This window comes from Fulmarus glacialis, unplaced genomic scaffold (genome assembly GCF_000690835.1).
Source record: "Fulmarus glacialis isolate BGI_N327 unplaced genomic scaffold, ASM69083v1 scaffold13207, whole genome shotgun sequence".
Lineage (NCBI taxonomy): Eukaryota > Metazoa > Chordata > Aves > Procellariiformes > Procellariidae > Fulmarus > Fulmarus glacialis.
Window position 1 is genome coordinate 10579 of NW_009225239.1, and position 27540 is coordinate 38118.

Consider the following 27540-nt stretch of genomic DNA (forward strand, 5'->3'; position numbering starts at 1 on the left):
CCTCTGCACCAGCAGACAACCCCGACAGGTTGCCTGACCAGGGAACACAGTGGAAGAAGTCCAGAGACACTGCTCTATACTCACATTTAGCTTGACGGCTGCAATTCTACTTCAAACTGCATTGTTGAAAGTCTGTTGTTCTGACTTGTATTCGTGAAAACTTGCCTGTTTTTTCCAACTGTAAACCCCAGTGTATAGCAGAGATTGTCTCAGCCTACAGACCCTGTTTCACTTGGGCTCCCTGGTTATCATGGTTATAACACCACTAACATTAAAAATGAGAGCTCTTTACTGCCACAGCAGATACTTGCAGATCCACTTATTGTGACCTAATTAATAACACCTTCATAAAAAAATATTATAGCGCAGTTTAAGACTAAAATTTTACTTAGAGACCGTTCAGTTGCTAGATTGGAGATGAAAGCTGTCAACAAAGCAGCTCAGATTTATTTTGACAGTGACAAGCATTCATTAGATAGGTAATCATTATTCATGGTTCCAAACACTAAAATCCTGTATTAGAGTTTTAAAAAAAAAAAGTTTAACGAAACTTAATACATCTTGATTTTCTTTTGTATTTGTATTCTGAGCTCCACATTCAACTACCAAACCGACAGAAACATATTTTTAACAATAGTTTGTGGGGCTTAAAACAAGCAAGCACTTCTATTGTTGATAGTTATGGAAACAGGCAGCTGAAAAGCTCAGCAATAGCCTCTGTTTACATAAGGCTGCCACAAAATTAATGTTTTGTACTCTTAGGTTTTCCCCATGGGATCTAGGCAACAGATCCCAACAAGCTCTGCTCGTCAGGTAGTGTGTATTTTATACTAACACAGGAGCAGGAGGTTTTGCACTTCGGAACAGCTTTATCCCACGTTTGTTACTGGCAGTTGGATGACAGTGTCTCACACAGCATAATGCCAGTCCTTAGAAGTATGAAGAAACTTTCCACTTTTTTCCCTTCAGAGTAGTTCTTCCATATGTATACTGCTTTGCATTCAGCACCAAGAGGAAAAAAAAATAAATTTACTGTTTGGCAGTTCATCTCAAGATGCGAGTGATTCAGGGTATTTTTAATGGGGATACAGTTGTAGGTTATCATTACTACAATCATTACTATTCTTTTGCTGTGTCTACACAGCAGAAACTAAGCAGCACAGCCATTTGAAATAACTACTCCTGTATAATTTAGCCAGAATATGTAACAGAATTCTAAAATACTGACTGCTTGTACATAAAAATCCCCTGGAATTTTTGTTTACTTGTGACTACACCTTGCTGACGTGGGAAACCTTTTCATACCAAGGATCTTGATAACGAATTCCTGATAAATTACTCAACTTGGAGAGTCAAACAGTAGGGGCCATATTAAAAAAATAAACTAGTCTATCAGTCCTCAAGACAGATGAGGGCTGGATCACAGGTCAAGCACGTGACCTCACAAAAAAGCTAAGTTACAGAATTTAATATAATTACCTGACTAGTAGTCTGTGTGATAAACAGGTATGGTGGGAGTGCTAAGGATGTCTCACAGTCTAAGAAGAATTCAGATTATGCTGAGCTTAGTTATGCTTTCAGATTAGTTTCTCTGAATAGTCGAGTGTCCTGTCTTCTCTGTCCTATTTCTGTCCTCCCTTTGCTGCTTTCACTTCTGGCCTATTTTTAAATGCTGTCCCTTCTATGCCAGTTTGGGGACTGTGCCGTGCCATCTCGCTCAGCAGGGGAAGTTGGATAGAAAAACCACGTTAGCTTAGCTGGATCCTGCGCAGACAGTTTCCGCTGCTGCTGAGTTTGTATCACCAAAGCAACAGCCAGTGAGCAGCACATAAACCAACCTGAGGCGTATTACAGGTGGTGAAAAACAATCAAAAAACTTTATTCATAAATCTCAGAGGGGGAAATAGCTGGAAAAAAAAACTAAGTGAGAGGAGAAATCTAGTATTAGTTCACCAAAAGACAGCTTCTATAGAGAATTGTATTCATAAGGAAATTGTATTTTAAGGTTATACAGCATAAAATATTTTAAAACTGCTTACAGACTATTTAAGTACACTTTTTTTTTAAAGCAACTTACTTGTCTGTTGTGTACGGGGTTTGATGTACTCGAAGGACTGGATTGTGACAAAGCTACACTGCTATTTTTTCCAATCTGAAAGACATTAATTGAGTAGTAGTGAGAGGCATATTTGTCAGTTGAATGCAGATGCTGGTAATGGCCTTCCTTTTCCTGTGTAAAGTGGCACTAATTGCTTTGCATTTGGAACACAGGTATTTTGCTATTGGAAAAGATACACTTCTTCAGATAATTATAATTATCTCTCAGAGCAGAATCATAATTCTCTCTCAGAGCCTGTATACTTTAAATAAACTCTTAAAAGGCACATAAATACTAATGCAGGTCAGAAAACAACACAAGAAACAGTTACCGGGGGAATATAGATTGTAAAACCCCACTTCTCTAGACTGAAATACTAGTTTCTCTAGTTACTGGAGTCACTGAGAGAGCACAGAGTGCTCAAGGTCAGACTCCTCCCCAGTGGCCCTTCCCACTCCTGGGGAGTTTAAAGCAAGTGGCCAATCACCATAAGTTATTCCATTTTCTTCCATATAGAGTCTTCATTTATTATTGCTCAGTAAAGCAAATATTAACCAGAAGAATCAAACTCCAGAGGTTTAAATTTGCAATTGTATCAATTTACTGCATCTGAGAATGTCTTTGGGAATAAGCGTGAATCGATAGTACACATGCATATATTTTAAAAGTACTTAGTTAAAATATTGCAATATTCAATCTGCTATTTCAATGCTTGAGAGTTTACAGCACTCTGCGAAAGCAGTCTGTCTTAGGTTTTTCTACAACGACCCATAAACATAGTGTAGGTATTCCTGTTGCAATACAAAAGGGGAGACAGGTGTTGAGTCAGAGGAGCAGTTCCTCAGGGGTTACAAGGCTGATAAAAATTAACCATGGACACCTGCCTGCAAATGGCAGATGACTGGATTTTGAATAGTTATTCACAAGGTCAATGGACTTCAAGTCACATCAACTTTAATCATTTGATGGAGAGGTAGCAAGGACCTGTCTTCTAAACAGTGAGAACTGCAGTTGCAAGTCTCTTACTGAATAGATGGGACTGTGATATTGGCTGGCAGTGTTTTCACCAACATCATAGTTTTCTCCTTCCCTTCTGCAACATCATTTGTTATTTTGCCCTTTCACGTATACAGTGTAAGGTAGCCTTTGTCTCCCTCTCCATATCTGCCCTTTCTCACAGTGACTGTTTAAACCAGCGTTCTCTATTCACATTCTATCCAGAAGAAATGTTTAAAGTTTTTATTTACAGCCAATTCTGAAGGCAGCTCCCGTGGTGCACAAAGATGAAAAGGGTAGGCCTCTGCCTATCCCCTTCCCTTCAGCTTGTTGCTTTGCATGCCACAGCTGTTCTCTAGGTACTAATGTGCCATATCAAGCTTTTCTTTAATATACAAATCTTGACTAAAGATATACAACCTTGCAAAATCTTTTCTATCCATTCAGAACATCGTGACAAACCCTTCTTCTCTACAACCACCATCATAATATTCATAAAAACTTTTCATGATAAAACACATGTCCATCATTTAAATGGAAAAATAGCCACTAAGAAATCGACTTGCTGAGGTCCCAGAATTGTGAGAGGGAATATTATATCTCCTCAGGCTTCATTCATTCAGTGCTCCTATGACTAACAGCCTGGCTCTCTACGTGAGACAAGCAAGGAGCAACACAGCTTGCAGCACTGTGGTCGGCTTCGGGCTGCTTTACCATCCTGTCTTCATTCAGAGCTGGAAGGGCAGCGCCTCAGGACAGAAGGGTCACTCAGACAGACCGAACAGTTACAGCACTCAGTGAAAATAAGAAAGAACGATTCCCAGTTGTTTTGGGTCTTTAATGATGGGAACACCATTTCAAAAGGATTAGGGTGAGGCCAGGACTTAAGTATACCTTTTTTTCTTTTAAAAATAAAGTATACTTCAAAATCCAATGTTTAACACTTTCAGTTGCTATCCACCCAGGCCAGACTTGAATTAAATTACAAAAAAAAAAAAACCTGAGCCTATCACCAGTCACTTGAGCTTTTTTCTGTGTTCTTTTTCTCTTAATTTAATTTGCCCAATTACATCAGGGAACAAGAGCAAGATTTTAAGTAATACTGATTTTTTTTTGTGGTATTTTTACTGTGATTGCATTTCTAGAACACATCAAGTCAAAACAGCAGAGCTTAAAAGTGATTTCAAGTGTTGTATTCTCCAGAGTTTTAATATTCACATGTAGAGTACATAATATTACTTGACCCATATGCCTAAGTGGGTACAAATTTCATTTATTTATAGCACAAATAAACAGTAGGAAGTGTCTATTTTGTTATCGCACACACTTCAATATCATTGTCACAAAGACAATTAGCTGCCAGCCAGACATCTGAAATACAATCAACTCCACTTTACCTCCTGTTTTTGATTACTAGTGTAGCTCCAAAGACCACCAGTATAAAAGGAAAGTGTGACCAACTTTTACAAATATACACACACATATATGCATGTATACATATATATGTGTATGCACCTCTACATGCATATAAAAACATTATGTTTAAAAATCTGTGTATCATTACACTCATTATGTATATTTAACCGTTTACTTAAGGAAAAATTACTAGTATTACTCACACATTTACAAATATTCAGAAAAGACCTCTAATTTGATTCTTTATGGTTTATTTACTGCCATTATTGTGCAACATGCTGAAATACATCACAAACTGGAACAGGATTTAATCACTAGGGGAGTCAGAATTTGAACTCAGAACCTCCTGCGTATATCTATAAGACTCCCTCAGACTGTACTAGCTACAGATACAACCTACGTACTGTGAAAAGAGGATACAATCCATTTCCTACTACCAACGTTTGTACCAAAATAACAATTTGTACTTACTTTTTCTTCCCACGTGAGATAGTACATCTCAGGGCAATTTAATCTTTTTGGGGACAAACATATTTCAAAAATCAGGTGTGTGACAGAATGAAGAATTTACAGCATCCTCCGCTGACATCAGTGACTTAAAGATTAGTTCTGATTGCAGAACACATTTAAAAGGCTTAAAATAGAAAGACAATGCCACTACCCATTTTTAAAAGCCAAACAAGTAATCTCAGTTGCACCTCTGCTAGAAGTAGGAAAGAGAAAATATACTTGCTAAGCTATTCTTTGAGACCTTAATTCTGTCTGCTATAACAATTTTAGAATATGTTTATTCCCTTCTTCCACTCCCATTTCTGTCTGCCATTACCTATGGATTGCCTTGCCTGAAATCCTACCCTCTTCATTTCCAAATTCCATTTTATGTGCAATATCGTTAGGAAACGAGAGTTTCACAGCAGTTCAGAAACAAAAAAAAAAATCTCCTAAGCTACCTTCTCTAGATTTTCTGAGGTACTCTACTTTCTATGGTTTTGTCTTCCAGGGGCCAGGGCCAAGCTTTGTTTTCGGTGCACTGCACAGCACTGGACACAGTAGCAGAACGAAACAGTAGATCATTATAATGATTGTATTGGCAGTTCTTCCACCACATTTTACTTTACATATACTTTCGTCCTTACATAGCGTCACTGAAAGAGAAGTCAAAGCTGTATTGCTAGTGACGAGGAAGTAAGAGTGTGTAACCTTATCTGTTGCACTGACTTCAATATTCTGAACACATGCACACTAAAAAAGATAACCAAATGTCCACTAAAGGTCATCTGGTTAAGATCTTAACTTCTTAATTTTTCCAGTTTCAAACAGGAAACAGCATCTGAGGTCAGGCCTCTCAGGCTCTCCCCACAGGGAAAGATAGATGCAAGCATTTTACAGAAGAGAAATGAGGAGACTTGCATAACATTAAAAGATGAATCAACAAGTTTGGGAAAAGAAACAAACAGAAATGCTGACTCTTATCTTCCTGTTCTAATGACACAATTTATTTCAGAGATGAGAATTAAAATCCCAAATTAATTTCTAAAAATTATTTATCCATTCTGACATTAAATTTTACTTTCAAAGATACAAATGGCTACTTTATTAATTGCATTAAAAAATCATAAAATATTTTTAAGAAGTATATATGTATTTTTAACTCTCAAAGCATCTTTCTATGACTGGTACAAAACAAATGCAACTATGTTTCTGTATTAACCTAGAAAGTAAGTTGTGTGATGAAAAACAATCTGAAGCAAACTTAGTATTTTCTTTTCATAACACATGAAATATTTCAAGTAAGTCAAACATGACCTGCAAAAAAATAACCGGAAGAGTCCCTTACCTGCCGAGAGATGGAGCTGCTTGTAGGATCTGGCACCGCAGAAATAAGGTTGGCAGTGCTCTTTCTATGAACACTATTCATACCAGGCATTTTAGTGATTTTACAGGCTTTGCTACTAGAACTAGAGTTTTTACGTTTTTTTCCTTCTGATTTGTCGAACGAAAGGGGTAGAGAAGACACTGCATTATGTGCTCCCAGGGAGTGGTCCCCTGAGTGGTGCACAAGAGAAGATACAGACAGGTTAGAAGAGTCAATACTGCTTACTACCATGCTCATATGTTTCACTGAGTCTGTTGAACTACTTGATAATGAAGTCCGTCCTGAGGGCTCCGATTTGGCACTGAGTGGGCTTGTTCCATTATTTGTATTGTGCACAGACATACTGTTATAGGAAGATGTAGCCTGATAGGAGTTCAAAGTTGAACTGGGGTTCAGGACACAGTTCTTTTTGTGGGACCCTGAAAATGAAGATGAGGAAGATGTCTGCAAAGATAACGATGACGATGATGATGACGACGACGACGACTGCGGCTTTTTCTTTTTGTTACTTGAAGACTCATCACTCCGAGATGACAGGTCTTTCACTTTTGAGGATTTGCTGGTTTTTGTTTTGGATGGCTTGTGGGATGGGGAAGGGATGACTGCTGGCACTGGTGACACAGCTGATGGCGCCTTAAAAGTTGAGTCCATGATACTTAGGCTTGCAGCCACATGAGGAAAAGCTGTAGTGTGTGACATAATGGAATTTGTATCTGACGTTGTCACAAAGGCTGCATTTGATAACATGGCCGATGTCATTATGTAAGAAGAAGAAGTGATTCTTGAACTGATAGGTGTTGAAGGAATATACACCGCACTGGGGTTGCTGAAAGGTTGCAAGACTGATGCTGGAAAAGGAGTGGAGACATGTGCTGCTGGGGAAGGCATGGGACTATCTGCCGCAGGAGGAATTTTCCTAAATAGAGAAGGGGGGGGGAAGTTAGTTTTAGGTATTTAAAAAATTCCATCCGAACAATGCAGATAGGAAATGATTTCTGGGAAGGACCAACTTATTAAAAAAGGCAGACCTAGTTCATTTTAATTTTGGTTACTATTCTATCAATCACATATATTTTAATATTCACAATTCAAAATCAGCTCTGCATTCTACAACAACTTAAAAATGCTTTTACTTCTGATTTTTTTCCCTCTTTTTAAACTTGCAGTTCCATTATGAGGTTCTTTGGGATTTAATACAAACAATGAAACCCAAAACATGTGTGTTTTAATACTGTTAAGGATTCGGGAAAGCTGGATCATGAAGTATATTTTCCTAAAAATTAATTTTGAAATGAGACACATTAAATCTGTGAAGGCAGCGAAGACCTAACAGAAGATGATTAGGAAAAGAACTATGCAGCATAATTTTCCCTATAAAATTCTGTCATGGCACATGAGCGCTAAACTGTGTAACTCAGTTAAACCAGAACTGAGCTCCACTTCAGCACAAGTGCCCCATGTAGCAATTGAGTGCATAGTGTTACAATTTAATCACTTCACTACAAATTTTATTTCCTTTTTTCCTCTCCTATTTTACCAAACAATTAAAAAATGCAAATAAAATGCCTGATGGTGGGATCTACAAACATTCTAGTCACTATGTTTCATTCATTGTGTATGTTTTGCTTGAAAGTTCAAGTTGTGGAACAGTTTCAGTATCAACCTAAACTCACAAGTTAGATTTGATGAGGGTAGTAAATGAACCAGTTTGGGGGTTTGTGAAGCACTTAAATCACTGAGCTTAAAGGGGGAAGGAGGAAAGCTCATCCCTTTCCCAACAGCTATTGCTATTCCCAACAGCTCATTTGAGAGCTGGTTAGACAGGATTAACTAGGTAAGTTATTGATTAATTTCACTGATATTGAAAAATTGATAGAGTATTAAACAATGCTTGATAAGCTTGATAACTAGTTGAATACTATTCTGAGAATAAAATTTAATAATATTACCTGTGAAATTAGTAGAATGTATCCAACTTCCTTTCTATTCAGCCACCATCTTCTATTATTTTATCTAGTCCAGTGTTAACAAAGAACCAGACTTCCATAATGACTCTTGGAAAATTATTATGTGAGCTTTTCTCATTATTTAGACTAAAATTTAATTCACAGTTTAATCCCATTTCCCTTTGTTAAGAAGCTGTACATCACCATAACTCTGCCCTTGTTATCCTCACTACTGACACCTTTTCAGTTTTTAAAGGCTTACTCTTGCCCTCAAAGAAGTATGATAAAAGAGCAGCACTGGGTGTGCTATTTTATCATAAATCAAATCCTAATTACAAGTGTTCTCTCCTGGTATTCTTCCTATGGAGACTGTCAGACAAAACACTCTTTATGGCACAATTACATAAGGGATTACATACAGTCCATGCAGCCAGAAATGAGAAAGTCCTACTGCCTGTGACTTGCTACACGAACAAAGCTGCTTATCAGATCCGTTCCTCGGTTTATTTTTAAAGAAGGCCCAATGATTCTTACCCACCTTTGTAAAGTACTTCGAGAACTAGGGATAAAAATACTTTGTAAATGTTACTATCATTCTCAAAATATGGCCTTTCATCCCTTTACCCTTTGTCTCAGCTGGATGAGCCACAGCTACAGAGCTGCACTAGCACTAGTTATAAAGTAACAGCTTTACGCATACGCCTGCTTGGGGAAGACAGGAAAAGATCAGTCCAGAGGAGGGTTGAGGACAACAGAAGAATACAATAGGGGTTAAGCACTGTGAGCTTCCTGTGTTATACAGACAAGTAAGTACGGATGGAATTCATTAAAATATTAGAGATTACATAAACAGCTAGAATTTGGGAAAACATTTACAATTGGATGTAGTGGGAGCAGGATGAGGCCTGTTTATTTCTTGTATCATATAACTACTATAGAGGTTATTTTTGTTTTTCATAATAGTAGTGGTAGTGACACACTTTCTCAGATGCCAGAGTATCTTTTCTCCTGACAAACAAAGCCAATAAATAGCAAGTTTTAGTCTTCCTATTTAAGGAAACCAAATTAGTTTTATTTGTGGAAGGCGACAGACACTAGTTAACAGCCAAATTTACATAGTAGAAGAGAGGAACCCTTTGCAGATCTGTCTCTAAACAGACATGAAACTGGCCCTTTTACAGCAAACCCAACCATTTCCAAACTATGTCTCCCAGCACAGTAGCACTGTTACCATCAAGTTACCAGGTTAGTCAGACAAGCCAAGCTTTAGTGTTTCAAAAATATATTTAAATAAAAATCAAACCTTGTTTATCTAATGGCTGGCATCCAATGAATATAACACAGTCCTGATAATAAACAGTGACATGAAACACTGCACTTTAGTGTCATTACATTGGAAGAAGAATGCATATTCTGTAGCAGAATACCCCCAAAAATCAATCCTATCTGCAGATGCCATGAGGTTTTCAAATTTTTTTTTTAAAAGAATTAGCATCTTTTTTAGAAGTGCAGTCTATTTTAATATAGTATCTATTTTAATATAGTATCTGTGTAGCCAAAGCCTATAGTGCTTGGAACCTGCATATGTGATATAGAGGTGCTTCAATAGTGAGTAATAACCAGAATTTTAAGACCCCAAAGCCAGTAAGGGCACTATGGACTGAAAAACGATCATATTCCATCTTATGCACAGGCAAATGTGTACTGAGTTCCTTATCTTGTAACATGAGTCTTACAGAGCAAAGTCTGAATGGGTGGTATGGCTGCATGATACAGGTATAAAAATCTAGGCAAAATCTAACCTATTGTTATAAAATGATATGATATCAAAACATATCTCCAAACCCAGAAAACACTGAGCTTTAATGCTTTTAAGTAATGTTAACAGAACTACTGAATTATTCCTCCCCAGATTCAGAGGGACTAAAAAAAGTCCTAAATCTGGCAGAAATTTACATCAGAATAGGAGATTGTTCTGTTGTGCTGCATATTCCTTAACAGAGGAGGGAAAATTTGTACTCATATTACTGCTTTGCCTTAATACAGAGGTAATTTTACAAACGCTTCCCATGGAGTGTTTAATTTAGAAGTTTTACAGAATTAAAAATGTTAAACTACCCACCAAGTGTAAAAATCCCACTTACTTCCACATCTGTGAGTTCAAGTGTTTTTCTACCATGGAGTTTAGTGCGAATCGAAAATGGTCCCATCTTCTGTCAAAGACATAGTACCCTCTTCCCATTAAGCGACTGCCATATGAACAAAACTGAAAGACAAGGTATTTCAACATTGTTTATAAAAAAATATTTCTACATTGTAAAATAATTATCATTTATAGATCAAGGAACACCTTTGTAATTTGTATCATGCATATAAAACACCTTTAAAAAGGTGTTTTTCACTATCTGCAGCATAAATACTTTTTGCATGATATATGAAATATGTGCATAACGTTTCAGCTTAGTGTAAAGCTTCATACTTCACTAATGAGTCAGTTTACTATCAGGTACCTACGTGTGACAGCGAAAGAATATAAAAGCTGAGGTACTGTTAAGGAAGCAATTCTGGCTAATAATACTCTTACTGCCTCAGAATGACAGTTACACCATTCTGTGCACATTAAATCTAGTAATTGTGTAACAGGAATAAAAATATAACTGAAGAGGAAAAAGGTGCAACGGGAGCATCTTTAGCATCTATTTAATAAAAAAACAAACCATCGACATTTCAGTAAAAAAATAAATTATCATCCATGGCACCTGCGCTACAACAGAGCATCGGATACACTCTTCACAGTGTATGAAAATCATCTGGAGGAGCAGTTAATATTTTGAGAATTCTGCAGAGCTCAGGAGTATTTGCACCGCTTCCTCTGGAAAACTTCCTGAAAAGTCCTGACTACACTGAAATGATATGATCAGGAATCTACCCTTGCTTCAGTTTAGTCTTACTGATCTCACATTACATAGAGAACTGCCGCAACACCTACTTGTGGGAGAGAAACCCGTTATAAATCATCTTCAGAAAACAAGACAACTCTCCATCATGCAGGGACCAAGTGACACAAATTCTGGCTGAGAGCAGAACCTACTGATGCAGTAGAAAAGCAGCCATTTGAAGTACTTTTCAGCTTAATGGACAGTGAGTGGTGACTGTAACATGGTGTCTGCTTCATGACAAGGCTAAACAGGTTAATTAAAACCACCACCTGGGTTGATAAACTAGCCACACCTCCCAGTGATACAGATCAGTTACCACTAAGAGGTAGTTTAAGAAGCTACTGCCTTTTCCCTGTCCATTACTACCACCTAGCTGGGAGAGGGACTATGCAAGGAAAACAGCCCACCACAATATGAAATCTAGCAAGTTAGCGTGAACCATGCTGAAAGCGATTTACACCATCTTTTCTGACTTCACGTTAATATGGACTAAGAACAGCTGCACTATCAGTAACTGCTTCAGTTGAGAGATGCTAAGATTTCAAAGAACAGATAAGTCAGTGGGATTTGCCTTGAAACAGAACTAGGATCCTAAACCAAAATGGCTATTGACAGCCATGCTTCACTGATGATGACTGTACAAGAACTGGCTGCAGCTAGATTATTTTTTAAATTGTGTGGACACACATGCAGTGAGCCTTTAGTTTTTAATTCATAAAGCAGCAGCCAGCAAAAATGAAGTAGAATACAAGAGTACCAAGGAAGCAGGAGGTTACTGCATATTATAGTATTATATGGACTATAATAATTCTTATTTCTGTGTAAGAACCAAATACAGAATTTCATCTGACAGTCATTTTATGTTCAGCTCATACTTCTTCCTAGTGTCTGACAGTAACAAGTTCTCCTTTGCTCTGGGGAATAAAGACAATGCTACAGTTATCACAGTGTTCATTTCATTCTGCATATCATATGGAAAACACATAAGTGAAGTCTTCATCAATTTTATTCCTTGGCTCAATTTTGATGAGAACCAACTGCTTAGAAGTTCAAGAGTTCTCCCATTGCTTCTTGGTTTAGTACAGTGTAAACAAATTCACACTGCAGAACAACAAGGCAGCTCTTACTACTTACAATGAAATTTCTCACTAACACGGGAGAAAAACAGCTGCCAGAGAAGCACATACTTAAGCCACCACCAGAGCAGATGGGCTATGCCGTGCTCTAGACTTTCCATTTTTAGATGAATGAAGCAATAGCTTCTAAGTCCACATACACTCACATAAATTATATTTCATTACTGCTTCAAACCAGACTACAAAAATCAATGAAGCACTGTAATAGCCCTTTGCTGCCGCATGATTTTTGGAACTATAACCAATTGCAAGGTACAGTTTCATAAGAACTATGACAACAAAGAGATTACCTGTTCATATCACGTTTATAACAATGCAACTTTTCTCAGTTTAGCAGAATTACACCCAAGTCGCAGTCTGCTGAGAGGAAAATCTAAAACTAGAACTTCTGATTTTCTGCTGCTCATCCTGTCCTGCAACCTAGCAGCATTTGTCACATGCATTGACCAGTCTTCTCCTCCTACCTTACCCCATCTGTACCATTTTCTGACGAATGTATTTGTTCTCTTTAGAATACAGTTTTCAGAATGTAAGGTCCTCATTCCTTACATTTTTACTAAATTACTTCTTTTTTCTCCCCTCTCTAATTACATAAGAATAATGGCAAGGCATGCCAGAGACAGACACATACCCCAAGAGGTCTGGGATGGTGTCCAGAAAAATGACAGTCTAATTTCTCAGAATCTTCAGCTCCATCCGCTTCTCCTTCATCACTGGACAATCTGCTCGTTAAATCGCCTCCAATGGAAGGCAGTGGCAGTTCTGGTACGTACCCACTGTGGTTTGAAGAACTGTTGCTGTTTATGCTATTTGCAGATGATGGTCTAGAAAGAGAATATACATATAAATCATGAGTGTTCAAAAGCTCTGCAAACCTACCTGCCGGAGTCAAGTGTCAAAGCAAATTATACCAGAAATGATCATATAAAGAAGGATAGTAAGATACAGAACAGCTGACATTTGGTCGTGTCAGAAATATATCATGGGTTAACATCAGGTTTAATGTTAGCAGAAGCACCTTTGTATTTCCTGAGATTTTAAATTTGCCATGAGTTTAAGATCTTGAGAGAGGCAAAGTATATAAAAAATGCAAACAAAAACCAGACTTGTATAATCTTCCTACATAGCACCACTACTCTGCTACTTGGTTGATTCTAAGGGTCCAGTTATGAAATTTTACTTCATAGCAAAATACTACTGAAATTAGTGTACTAAATATAATAAGAGCGTTTAGCTGACACCCTCTATAGCTAGATTAGTAAGTGAAGTAACTGGGAGGACCTCTTACAGCATGTAGGTTTTCTTTACCTTCATCTAAAATCCAGTAAAACAAAGTAGGAATGCCTTTGCACCACAGGGTATGATGGTGCCTTGCCTTTCAAAAGTAGCTTGGAAACAAATGAGATTAGAAGTGGGGGTGAAAAGGATTCTCAATTACAGTCTGTACAACCAAGTATGTATGTGGACCTCTGAGGTGGGAGATGTCCGCATTGAACAAAATGAAGATCTTCTTCAATCTCATGAATTTATGCTATGATGACACAGCAGTCACTAAGACTGTAGACAGGTGCCCTCTTCTGAACTGAGCAGGGATTGCTCAACAACGTCCATCAGCTAGAAATAACTGCTGCAGATTGCTGTTGCAAGGGATAGATTGTGTGAGTGCTCCTTAGTCTTCAGGAAAAGTCGGCCAGGTCAAGACAAGTCACCTTCAGTGAAATCAGCAAGCTTTGCCTCAGCAGAGCAGGGAGCACTCACATAATCTCTTCCAGCAGCAGAGCTGCAGGCTTGCTGGCTCCCAGCAGAGCGGTAGCAAGGCTTTCCTCTGGCACAGCTACTTGCAAAACCAGACAGGATGACAGAACAGAGGCACTGCAGCAGCAACAGAATTGTAGATTGTATAAACATAGTGTATGACTGCTAAAATCCTCCTCCTCACATACCACTACCTTTGCAATTTCTTCAGTTGACTCTCCCTGAATCGCATTCCAGTTTTGTTTCTTTGACTGTTACACCTACTAAAAACATCTGCCTGTCCCTCTGTGCTCCTCTCTGTGTAAGGACTGTGTAAGGTCACTCCTTTTACAAGAATTATGCAGAATTCTCACCACTTTATTTATTTATGGGTTTCTTTCATTGTCCTTTCACTCAAACCCTGTAAGATCCACCTCTGCCATTGTATGAATAAAATTTCATTACAGCTTGATGAACACACAGAAAACATTGGCTGTCTCTGTAAGACTTCAGACAGCAAATACAACAAATATCTCTCTGAAATAGGGTCTATCTTAGTACAAAAGCCCCAAAATGGGCACTCAATCCTGACCAAGGCTTCTGCAAAGAACAGAAATATGAAACAAAATAAATATGAACAAAACCAACTAGTTTAGCTCTATCTACTCCACCCAAAACTAGTACAAAAAAATAAACCCCAGCCAATGAAACAAAACATATGGGAAGTTTACCAGAGGATAAGTAGAATTCAGTAGATCCAATACTTCATACTAGTTTTTCTAAAGGGATGTCTTTAGAAGTTTACATTGTCTGTCTGAAGACTGTTTTTGTCCTTTACAAGAAAAATCTTCAGAAAGAGGAAAGACACGCTATAGACAGTAATAGTTTTAAGAACTAGCTGCTTACATTGTCACTTACACTAAATTACACCTTTTTTTACAAGACATTCCATTAATGTAATTGGTGAAGTATTTGCAGAGAAAAATTCTATATAAATATACAGAATTTCACCACCGCTACCTACCCTGATTCATGTAAATGGACTTTTATTCCTAAAAGTGTCAGAATGACTCAAATGTAAACTTTCCTAATTATTACTGACCATTTTAGCAAAAAAATGCAGTTAGTCTGAGATTCCGATCAGAGGGTGGACACGACTCGTCAACCCATTCCCAATCAGATCACAGGCTACCATGGACAGATTTAGGTTAATATAAACGTAGTCTATCTTCTTCTGCTAAGATAAACTCTTATATTAGTATGTTTTATCATGCAATAGCCTAAAGAAATACCAAATGCTTATACAATAAGCTGTGTGAAAGACTATGACATTTCTTACAGCACCTTCAGAATGCAACATTCCACACTGGAGAATTGCTTACCTTGGAAGTACAGAATTTGGTGGTCTAGATTTTGCAGGAGATGTTACTTTAGATTCTTGCCCAGAGTTCACTGAAGATCCTGACAGAGAGTCTTGTGCTGGTGTGGGCTGGCTCTGATGGCTTTCCCTTGCAGATGGTGGATGCTCTTTGTCTTTTGCAACTTCTTTTTCCCTGGATCGAGCTTTGTGTTCAGCTAGAAGGATGTCAAACTGTTTTTTACGGCCTGGAACTGCTCGTCGATGATTAAGTGAATGAGTCTAAAAATAGGGTGGTTAAAAAGCATTTGTGTGTGCATGACATTGTTTGAGAGTCCTCTATACTTCCGATACACCACAACTCTAAAAGATAAAATCTACTTCAAACAACTTTAGCCACAGTTATGGAAATAAAGCTGTTATTCCACATAATCTTTGATAATTTATGAAGTCATTCTTAAGAAATGCCAACATCAAGGCTAAAATTACTATTTGCAAAATTTTCATATAACAGAGTCTATTGACTTACCTTTTCCCAAACAGAAAATATAATTCCAATAATTTTAAAATATTAAGAAGTAACGTCATTGTAGCTCTTAACTGACAATGAAAAGTTGATTTCATTGGATTGAAAAATGTGCATACAGTTTAAAGCGAATTTAACTGATCATCTCTACTGACAAGCAGCACATACACATACAAATGTTCATTATAAATGTCTTGCTGCTACTTTTTAACATCAGACTTACTACTATCACAAGGGCAGCCTCCAAGTAATTTATTATACAGAAACCATGTTAATTTTTTACTAAAAATTGACTATACTTCAACATTGTTGCACACATGAACCAAAAAAGAAGCATTTAAAATAACACTTGTGCTTCTACATGAAACGTTAATGCTTTTTGCATAACAAAATGACAAGGGAAAAAAAATCTTTTTAGAAACATCAGTGGAATAATGCAGATGCTCTGATTCAAAGAAACAGAATTACTCAAAAGAATTACCTGAAGACAGCGTCTGAATACCATACCCATTGTCTGTAAGACAGGAGCAGGTATGACCTCTCAAACTATTGTGGTAGGATTTAAACTATAACAAAGCATCTGATATTTTATCTTCTAAGAAAAATACCTTGCAGGTGAGCGATCTTGTGCAAGGTTTCTTTGTTTCAGGATCCAGTACTCCACAGTGTTTATTTGGGTCAAATTCTCTTTCTGTTTGATGGGGGGGTGGGGAGAAAAAGGAGAAAAAAATAGATTATTACAGAAATTTTAACCAGAGTAGCTATAATTTTTGCCTGATAGTACTTAATTCAACCAGGCTCAACCTGAACCAGTGTTCCCAACCCCAGCACCCCACAACAGTGTGATGTGCATCACTCACAGCTGTGCTTGTTTTTGTCCTTACATGTTTCAAACTATTTAGAGCAAGATTTCAATCATAGATTTCATAGAAATAAGTTTGCTTACAGAGCTGTGCTCAACGGAGTAGCCCAAACACAGGACCAAGTCAAATACCCGCGAGTTCAATTCCTTCTCTAACGCCGGCTGCCTCTGAGGCCGTGAAATACAACATTTGCAAATCTAGCTTCTGAGTTTGGCTAAGACACATAACAGGCTAAATATCACAAGTGCTTTGAACAACATTTCTTTGACATACTCGGAAATGCCGAAAAACAACCCGTGGTGTCTCAAAAGTTAATGCAAGATTACTAGGGGCATTTTAAAAACAAAATTTATCTAAATCTCTCCCCAAAATCTGTGTAAAAATAACGTGTATGTTAGTTCTTATTTCCCTAAGTGAAGGGAGGCACGGAGTTTAAAGTTTGCAGAGATTATGAAAAAAAAAGGCATTTACATGAGTTCTACTCATGATGAACATTAAAACTGCATTAATATTTAATATGCTGTATTTGCATATTTCATTTTCATTAATATTTTAGTATTTATATAGCACAGATAGCATCACCTCCTTTAGGTTATGTTAATATAATTTTAGAGTTTGCACTACAGAGCTGTAACAAAACTATGGACATACACTTTTTAGTTTATGCCACCAAAAAAATCTACCATTATCTTTATACACCTTGACATTGTATGTTTTACAGACTGGTTTGCTTTTGTTTGATAGTGGAATATAAACTATTTACCAAAGCCTATTTTAACTATACAGTGGTGTTACATTCAGATATAATAAACATCCTGTACTCAAATACAACATTTAATCTGAGGATCTAAAAATTCTTCATAAACAAACAAATCAGAGCTAAGATGAAGACAGCAATTCACAGCTATGTTACAATGTTATGACAGCATCACAGCAAGTAGAACAGCTGGAAGAAGAAATGTGAGGCCAAGTAGCCTACGTTAGACTACAACTGTCGTCCAGATATCACAATTACTAGCAGTTTTATGTATTCTGCTATATGGACTTAATGATAAAGCAAACATCAAATGGTTATGTCACCGACCTATTAGCAGAGACATACCAAAAAGTGAGCTTGGAAAAACAGCCGGCACTGTTTTTTTTTGGTGAAATCTACAAAGGGACTGAAATCTGTCACAAGTAGTTGTAGTGTCTGTGGCCTTTACAGCACACAGAAACAGAAAAGTAGCTGTGTATGACTAAACATAATAAACATTTTTTTCTACTTAATGGATGAAAACGCATGTTCATGAACTAAAGCAGTGAATTACTCCTGTTTTTTCAGTATATGATACTCCTATAACAGTTTCCTGAATCACCCGCCTAAAAATTTTCAACGCAAATTAAAAACAAACTAAATAGACTATATGGACTTATAAATATGCCTTCAAATGAAAAATCCTGAGGGTAATCATAAGGCTGTGGAACATGTTCTGAAAGTCACCAGGTAAGGACTGTTTTGGACTAACAGGGAAACATACTTCAAAAATCAAAAATGCTCCCTTTGGGACCATCCAGATTGCTACTTGTCAATAAGAGTGTCCTGACCAAGAAAGACTTGCAGGACTGATTATAAAAGCCAGGTTTTAGTAAACCATTTAGAGGTAAAATCAACAGAATGAATTATAGTCAGAAAAAGTAGAAGCCTTTGCCATCTACCAAACAATAAAATAACATGCTTTCCCTGAGAAACAGAAAATACTAAACAAATAGGAAACTTCTGGCTGAAGCGTGCGTGGCTGTTCCAAAGAAATCATGGACATATAATTGCTAGCTACAGACATGCCTGGTTTGGGCAATACATTAAATGAAGATTATCACCTTCTTACCAATAACAAAATGCAGCTTCTGACTACCTCTGTATTAGGAAATGTGTAGCATGAGAACCCCTAGACTCCTGTGCACTGGCACAGCTTGAGAAAGCTGTTTCTCCAGTGAACAAAGAGCATTTGTTACAGCCTCACCGAAAGAAGAAGAAGGGTCAAAACTGCATCGTCTCAAACTCCTGTTTGCAACACAACAAATATTCTTGGTGTAAATTGGGCATCTGCCGCCTTTAACTTCACCCCAAAGAGAACAAGAACTAAGGAAGATTTAGGCAAAAATTTTTTTTTGCCGTTTGCTACTAGGGAACACTGATCCACTTGTGGTGGGCAGCTACAGACTGTCTTCTGTGGTTCCACGAGCTGTTTCCTCTCTCTCACCAACAATTGCACTCCTGAAAAGAGGGCAGGTTCATTCATCATGCAAACAACTACCAGCTCTCAACAAAGAAAAAAACCAAACTTCAGCCACAGTTAGGGAAATGGAATGAGAGAGAGTGAAGGTTGCTAAAAAGGAAAGAAAACAGATGTAAACCAGTTAGACCTATTAAGGAGCTTCAAAAATTAACAGCTGTACCACAGCTGTTCCACAGCAGCGGACTGAGGGAAACCTAAATCCCCTAGCCACCATCTCATTCTTTTAATGCGAAATGAATGAAATTTATGGGATATCTAAAATAATAATCTCATTGACTTTCCAAGATCTTTTTCTCAGCCTTTGCACAGTGCTGTATAATAATGGAGAGGAGTCCATCATAGTGACACACAATCTACAGGCAATTAATCTACAGTGCCCTCAGGACTTCACCTATTCGCATCACTGCTAAATTATTGTGTTGCTGCATAAATACGTGAGGCATCAGAAGCAAGACTGAATGGATTCTAAATCTGATAATGAGAAAGGAGCTTTAAAAAAAAGGTATCAATTCTGTGGATTTATCAGCCAGTAGAAGTAAACTAATGCCAAACAGACCTCCAACAGTCCTGTGCAGATTTCCAGCCTATTTGGAAATTTCCACCAGTGAAACGTCCCCCAGAAGGCACTGCGAGTGACAGCTTAGAGACAGAATAACGGTGGAGTCACCTCCATAGAAAAAGCAAGCAAGTTGAAAAAAGGCCCTATAGAAATGATTCTCCTTTATGAACCCATTTAGCAAGCACTCGTACAAAAAAGGTGCAAGTATCACTACAGCCCTGGGGTGGTACGTGGTGACATGAGGAAAACAAGTATCTCAAAAAGTATGAGTTTCAATTTCCCAAGCAGGAATTCAGAACTGATTAGCTAAATTATACATCTAACCATTAAAGGCAATAATAGGTTAAAAGAAACCAGTATTTTAAATTAACTGCAAAATATATAGTTTTTATTAGAATAACAAATTGGATCTTAGCAAGTGAAATGTAAGGTTTAAAAGCCCAATCTGCTACTTTCTCTTAATATTTTTTCATTTTGTGGAACGCTATCATGAACAATGGTTCTGTTTTCTTATATGCCACCTTTAACTAGTTAAGAAAGCAATCAGTGTACTGAATCCTTTAAGGCAATGGCATTGTTCCATACCACACACAGCCCTAGCAAACACCTCGCACTGGTCTGGAATGAAGCCAAGGTAGCAGTACCATAGGCTAACTGCCAAATTTGCGAAAATGAAAAAAATAAACCTGATATTCAGTCAAAAAATAGGGCACACTCATTAACTGGAAATAAAAGCATTTATCTTGTACAACTTATACTTGGTTCGTAACTAGTGCACATTTAGAAATCATGTGAACTAACTTTCTGCCAAACTGACGATCTAATGTGGATCATGCTGCCATTAGCAAAATTAGCCTTTCAGTACACACAAGAAGTTCCTGCCCAAATCACAGCTGATGAATAGACCCTGCACAGCTTCTGAAGTGGTAAACTTGAGTCAGTTACTTTTGCTTAAAACAAAACAAAACAAAACAAAAAAAAAATCAATCCCTCAAAACACTTTGTTTCCTTTCATTCAGAACAAAAATATGTTTTCAGCTTTAGGGGGCAAATCCTCTACTTGCTGCCCAACAGCTGGCATGGGTCACCTCTGGGGAACTCCACGGAAAATAATTCTTCCTCCCAATGGATGGCAATCTTTCTAATGGAGCCTCTGCCCTCCCCCAACAGGGCGTGCTGTGCTTCGGTGGCAGATTTGCACGAGGACCTGCATCCTCAATACTGGCCTAAGGCCATCCAGGGCATCGCCACATTTAATGGTGCTCCCTTAACTCCACCGTCCTGTCTTCCTGAGAAAGATCGAGATCCCCACACTACAAACATCTTCACTCATGTGTGAATCACAGGCGGAGAGGGGTGGAGGGGAATTATGACTTTGAAGACTTCCCCAGCATTTCCCGTATCTTCTTAGAATTTTCTAGTATTTAAAACCAAGAAAGAAGATTCATTAAAAAATCATGACTTGGTAGATAATCCAGTATCTTAAACCTCAGCTGTTCAACTTCATCATAACTATACTAAAGTCACCCAACCCAGGCACATTTTCTTTTGTTGTAAACAGACCCAAATTACATAATGGCTTGAGGAAGCCTTCTGCCTTTCTCTTTTAATTTACTTCCTTAAAAATTTATATTTGGCCTGTTGACCAGTTGAGAAACGCATTAAACACACTAATTTCAAGCTAAACAGAATGTGTACTTTGAAAATATTTTCAATATGCCAGGAGTGTGAAAGCTTTCTTTTTCATATATGCAAACTGGCATCTTACAGTAAAAAAGTAAAACCAAAACCAGGCTACAGCATTTTATTAGGATATTATTTCTGAGGTATAGAAATATTAATGAAGAAAGATGGACTACCTCAAAAGATGAACTACGACATCACTTACCTGAAAGTCTTTTGTAAGGCTTGTTACTGCTTTTAGTGCCATTTTGGTGTTTCTTGTCTATTGATGGAGCTATAATTCCTTTGCCGTTCAGAATCTTTTCTGGTGACGGTGGCACTGACTTGGATGTCAAACCAGATTTAACCAAAGTTGGAGCAGGTATGGTGGATGAAGAGGCTGAGGAGGAGGTGATGGTGGTAGTGGTTGCAGAATTCATCTTAACATTGGCACCATCTGCCTTCACTAGGTTAGGAATTTTCTCTAGACTGACTACTGGAACAGGAACGCTGCAAAACCGAAGAAAAATCTTCAAGTTGTATTTTCTGTACCAAAGACTTACAGTTACTTAATCCCCTTCCACAGTACAAAAATTTTGATGCAAGCGACACAGTATCTTCAGACCAGACTAAAGTGAAATACTTAGTACCATTATCGACTATTTTTGTTCAATCAAATGTTCACAAAACCAGACATTTGTAAAGCCTGGCAACGTAGAGAATTATGACAATGAACCTTTGTATTTTGTTTTAAGATCCAATCCCCTAACATTCATAAACAATGAGTCTTTGGTACTAAGCAATACAAATCCCTATGGTCTCATGCCTTTAACACAAGCACATATCAGATATGTGTATGCTGTACTAAACTCACCATGCTAACGAAGTAGTTTGCTAACAATATTAATATTTTTAAATAAAGAGAAAAATAACTCATTTGCTCAGATGTGTGTGAATGACATACAAGTTCTGGAAGCAAGGAGAAAGAGATTTTAAGCATAGAAATCTTAAAAGCAGTCCCTTTAAAAGTATTAAAATCCTTGATGAATTGAGCATTACTAAAATGTATTTTTTATAAAATCTTATGAACTTAAAAATAAAAATTCCCAATGTAATTATTAGCTTAGTTGTCCCTTTTCAGAATAAGGTTTGCAATAACTAACTTCTCCTAACTTAACTACTACCACAGCATATTTGCAACACTAACAAATGTTACTGTCTCAATTTGGCAGCAAAAAAAATTGAGACAAGTGATTTTCAACTCCAACATTATTTTAACATTTCCGTCTCCTATCTGCATGAGGAAACACCCAAAAATAGCTGCTTTTTACCTACCCAACAACTCCAAAATTGGATGTCTTATGACTACCAATTAATATATAATATATAAATTATATATCCTTCCTTACTGAAACAAATCCAGGGAAAAAATATTAATTTAAAAAAACTAAATTCTCAAAGCTTTAAGCCCAGGTTTCATTGGAGGCTGCAAATGAAAACATCTCACTTATTCAGTTCTTCCATACACTGCCTGAAGAGTTGCTTTTGCCAAATAGCTGACTATCTGCCCTGTAAGCAAATCCACACACGGACCACGCAAAACTGACAATTTTCAGACTATCATTCCAAACTGAGCAAACAAAAGAAACACAAGTTTTCTTAAATACAAATGCAATGGTGATGGTTAAAAGGCAAAACAAACTCCTCATCTAGAAGCATGAGAGTCTCCTTAACAATATTCCTATCTTTTGCTTTCTCAATTACACAGAATTAAACTAACCTCTGTAATTTTAATAAAGGATAAAGGTGACAGTTGAGGAGGCTGTCCCACATGGAGAAATTTCTTAAAACTCAGGAATTCTTTAATCTATTATTATCTTAAAGGTTTAAGTTGATGTATATGCTTAAAAGTAAAATGAAACATATTTATAGAGTGCGCGAAATTACTCCTTAGCAAACTGTACTCAAAGAACAATCTGCTTCTTGCACATCACTGCAGTAATTTTGCATGGCAGTGCAGAGCTTCTACAAGTGCATTTCTCATGTGACATTTGTTAAATACACAACTGCTGTTCAATCAGTATATATTCTCAAGTAGGCTGGCATGTTGCAGTTCAGGTAAGCAGAGTTTCTTGCCAGAGACCACACTGTTGTCAGTGTCCCAAGAGAGGCAACATTTGCCTGTCTATACATCACTGTATGGTTTGGGGCTTCCCCCCATTCACAAGTCTCACATAATTTCAGTCTTTTGTGTCTGAAAAATGGCACCTTCGCTGCACTCTTCCTACAGAAGGAATGGTTAGCAGGTGTGTAGTTCCTAAAAGCAGAAAAAGATGACTTTGAGATGGCATTCTCCATGGGACATCCTTTGGAAATGTCGGAAGCAGGGTCCAAAATAATGTAAGTCTTGACCTTCCTGGGCAACTACAAACTTCTGTTTTTCCATAGCTGATAAGCAGAAAGTGCAGCATGTGTAGCTGGAACGGACTCTATATATACTCTAAAGTTGTTAATCTTTGTTCTAACGGGATTTTAACATAGAAAATATATGAACCTTGATATAAATAATACTTACATAAAACTAAAAAGAAGATTTAGACACCAAGACATATTCTGGAGCCGGAATTAAATTATATGAAACTTCCATATCCTACGGTACCATAAGTACAGCAGTCAGCTAGTCAGAATACAGATCTGACTGCAGTAAATGTAGAGCACTGGCCAGTAACTAAGTGAAAAAATCTAATTTACTCACAAAACCAGAATTGCATTAAGTATTTCAATGACAATGCAAACATGGAGCTATGAAAGAGAGGATTTGATCCTCTACTTTTTTAAACTGCCTGAATTTAATAAGTTAAATGACAGATACAAATTATAACATCACAGGGCAGGAATTAATTTTTTTTTGCTTTTAAACAGATGGCAATTACATTTTCTGAAAATAGGAGAACTTTTTTACTCTAGATCAAGTAGTTTTACTATATAAAAACTATGTAAAAACATATGAACAAATCTTCATGCCCAGTTTCTAAGATCTGTCTTAATTCAAAGTACTGATACACAGTGAAGGGGTCAAGTGTATTATCTGGTCTAGTAATAAAATACGGTTAACGTGAAAAATGTTTCTCTGTTTTGCTCAGAACCTCAAATCCTAAGGCACACACACATGGGTCACTGTGATAATGAACAAAGCCCAGGGGAGGGAATATTTTCGCTTAGTTTTGTTGCAGATCAAAAAGTCAACCTTCATTATTCATTTCATTGCAATGTAGAAGAAAAAAGAAAAATACTCCAGTATTTGAAGACACACGATCTATAAGACTCCTGGCAGCCTAAATTATTTGAGATTTTAGAAGCTACAGATGATAACTTATCTTTTTTTTTTTAAATATAAGTGGGTACTGCATTCAACATTAAGAAACTCTAGTTTCATCTTAGCATAACACACAAAGATGAATCAATAACCAAACTGCAAATTGGAAGCTGCACAGGACCATGGTCAATTACTAAGGGCTAAAAAGGTAAATAAATCACAAATGCTTATATTTATATTTGATGGTCAAAGACAGTTCTTTTCCCAAACTGAGTTTTTTGAGTGAAAATTGATGATTTCTTTGAAACATTTGTTAGAAAAAATAAAAAATAAGGTCCTTAATCTTATTTACTATATTTTTAAAAGAATTTTTGAATGAAGAGCCTGTTGAGATTTATCAAAGACAACTGCTGAAAGGGACAATTAGAAAAACAACATGCAACAAGTAAAAACCGAGGAAGTGCACACAACAGTCAGTAAAAATGAGAAAAATGGGAGTACAGACAATTGCCAAAGATCGGTGAGAAAAATCTGTAAAGACAAGTTTGCTTTTTTTTTACAAAAGAAATTCTAATAATAATAGCTGTATCTACCTAAAGGACAATAAAATAGTCATCAGCGATGCAAAAATGACAGAAATGTTCAGCATTTCTTCTATACTAAGAAGGAAGCATGATAATGCTCTCCAATCAGATAAAAATGGTTTTTGATTCCCTCAGTAAGTGTAAAGCGCCAGCTGAAAAATCATGAATTTTTTTTTTTTTTTTTTTTTTACATAAGCAAATCGGGGTAATGTGGCCATGAGTTCCAAAAGAGTTGGAGAAACATTGTGTCTCAGCATATTAATTTCTAATTGAATCTTGGAATACTTGGCAACTTAGAGAAGCTAGCTAAGTGCTGCTGTTGCATCCACACTGAAAACCCAAACCAGAGTATATTGGAAGAAATAATGGACAAACTAATAAAAATAAACTGATAAACAATTAGTTCACATGGTTTTGCTGAAAATCAGATCTTGGCAAAGAAATCTGGTTTCACTTTTTGATGAGGTTACCAGTTAAGCTGACAAAGATAACTGTGAAAATGTTCTGACTTTTGAAAGGCATTATAAAACACAATAAGAACAGTTTAAAAGCAAATGTTAAACAACAAAAAATTAAAAACTAGCTTTCCAGAGATTTATGATTCAATAAGGGCGCTTGCTAGGGGGACTTTTTAGCCATCATTACCAAGTCTGACATGACCGAAAACTTCACTGGTCTTTAGAAATAAATATAAGATCACTGGTGATAACATTTGCTGATGGAATCAGATTGAGGGAAACTACATAATGAAGATACAAAGGCAGTTATAAAAAGCAGCATGGAGTGTTTGGTAAAGTTCATTAATTCAAAAAGATATTTTAATACAAGCAAATGTAAAGTTACACATGAAATAACAAGTTCTTCAGTCTGCAGTGAAATACGGGGAAACAACATACTGGAAAATAGTGACAAAAATATTTAGTGGTCACAATGGATAAGCACTATGAGCTTTTATTGTATCGTTATGCTTATATTAAAAAAGGGATATGGCAAATAAGATCAAGGAGCAAATTTAGTTTTCACGTGTCCCTGGTTATATTGGAACATGGCTTCCAGTGTTGCTGCCCAGTGGTTCAATACCAGTGTTGATGAAATAGAAGGGAATCAGAAAAAGGCTATAAAAATATCTGAGGGCTACACAAAGTGCTTGATCATGACAGGCTTCAAAAGCTCATTCTCTTTTTCAGATAAGATAACTGATTTCCTTCTGTTTTCTCATGTTCTTCGTCAGGCAGTTGGACTAGATGATCATTGTAGGTCCCTTCCAACTGAAGTATAATATTCTTTTCTGTTCTAACTACTCCTTTAGCAGAACCTGCGACAAACTTCCCGAGTGAATTTCCCTCCTAAGTATCTTGTGGCAATTTTTTTTAGTTCCAAGCCATTGCTTGTCACTGTCATTCCCAAACAAGAAAAGTAATTGTAGTATGTCAGAACACTCCTCATACCCGGAGCTCCTTATTACCTCTGTTTTCCTTTCTTCAGGCTTTTAAAAATTATTTTTCCTTGCTGTTTTGTAATTTTGCTGGGATTTTTTTTTGGTCATTCATAACTATATTCATTGTCAAATCTCAGCCACTCATTCAACTCTTTTCAAATTTGTGAGAAAAGACATTCACAAACATTTAAAATTGTTCTGTTCTACATTGCTGGGATCACCTCTACAATGTAACAAAGTATTTGTGGTTCAGTGCTTAGAATATGTGGTCCAAGATAAGTCTGCTGAATTTTGTTTCCAATTCCATGCTACATTAGGAATATCCTTAAATCTTGACTAGCTTCACTTTCTCAACCTCAGCATGAGTAATTTCCTAACACAAAGAAATAAAAACTAAGAGATGATTTAAAAAATCCTTTGAAAAGTGACATAAATTTTAAATGATTACCCATAGGTATACCTTTGTGATCCTATTTCTGTTTACAGAAAGACTGTCCGTTTTCTACATGTTGATGAAGACCACATAATTTCCGTCTCATTTTCTTCATTTTCAGAAGTTCTGGCAGGCAATGGCTAATCCTTGTGGAGGGAAGTCAAGGAGACCTGCTTCAGCTGGTATCTCAGGGCTAGCTTACTTTAACACTTTACCCCAATTTTACACTGCCTCAGGATCATGGATGGAGGGAAATGAACATCCTGTAGCATCACACCACCAAAATCCTCCGGGGCAGTGCTCAGAAGCTGCGCTGGGGCACAGCAAGCGAAGCGGCATCCTTTCGGCAGGGCAGCAGGGAGGGGGGGCATCCTGGGCGGCG

At 37.1% G+C, this 27540-nt stretch overlaps 1 protein-coding gene across 2 annotated transcripts in view; it reads right to left on the reverse strand.

The window, feature by feature from the left end:
- The window catches only part of ATXN7L1 (ataxin 7-like 1), a 42623-nt gene that overhangs the window by 3862 nt on the left and 11221 nt on the right, over positions 1 to 27540 (reverse strand). For both annotated transcript variants that reach the window (XM_009582427.1, XM_009582428.1), the window contains 7 exons: positions 21614 to 21897; positions 16633 to 16715; positions 15524 to 15780; positions 13039 to 13231; positions 10477 to 10598; positions 6348 to 7302; positions 2078 to 2152 (listed from right to left, as the gene is read on the reverse strand). In XM_009582427.1, the coding sequence (XP_009580722.1) occupies positions 2078 to 2152; positions 6348 to 7302; positions 10477 to 10598; positions 13039 to 13231; positions 15524 to 15780; positions 16633 to 16715; positions 21614 to 21897 (1969 nt within the window). The remainder of the gene's footprint in view (positions 1 to 2077; positions 2153 to 6347; positions 7303 to 10476; positions 10599 to 13038; positions 13232 to 15523; positions 15781 to 16632; positions 16716 to 21613; positions 21898 to 27540) is intronic.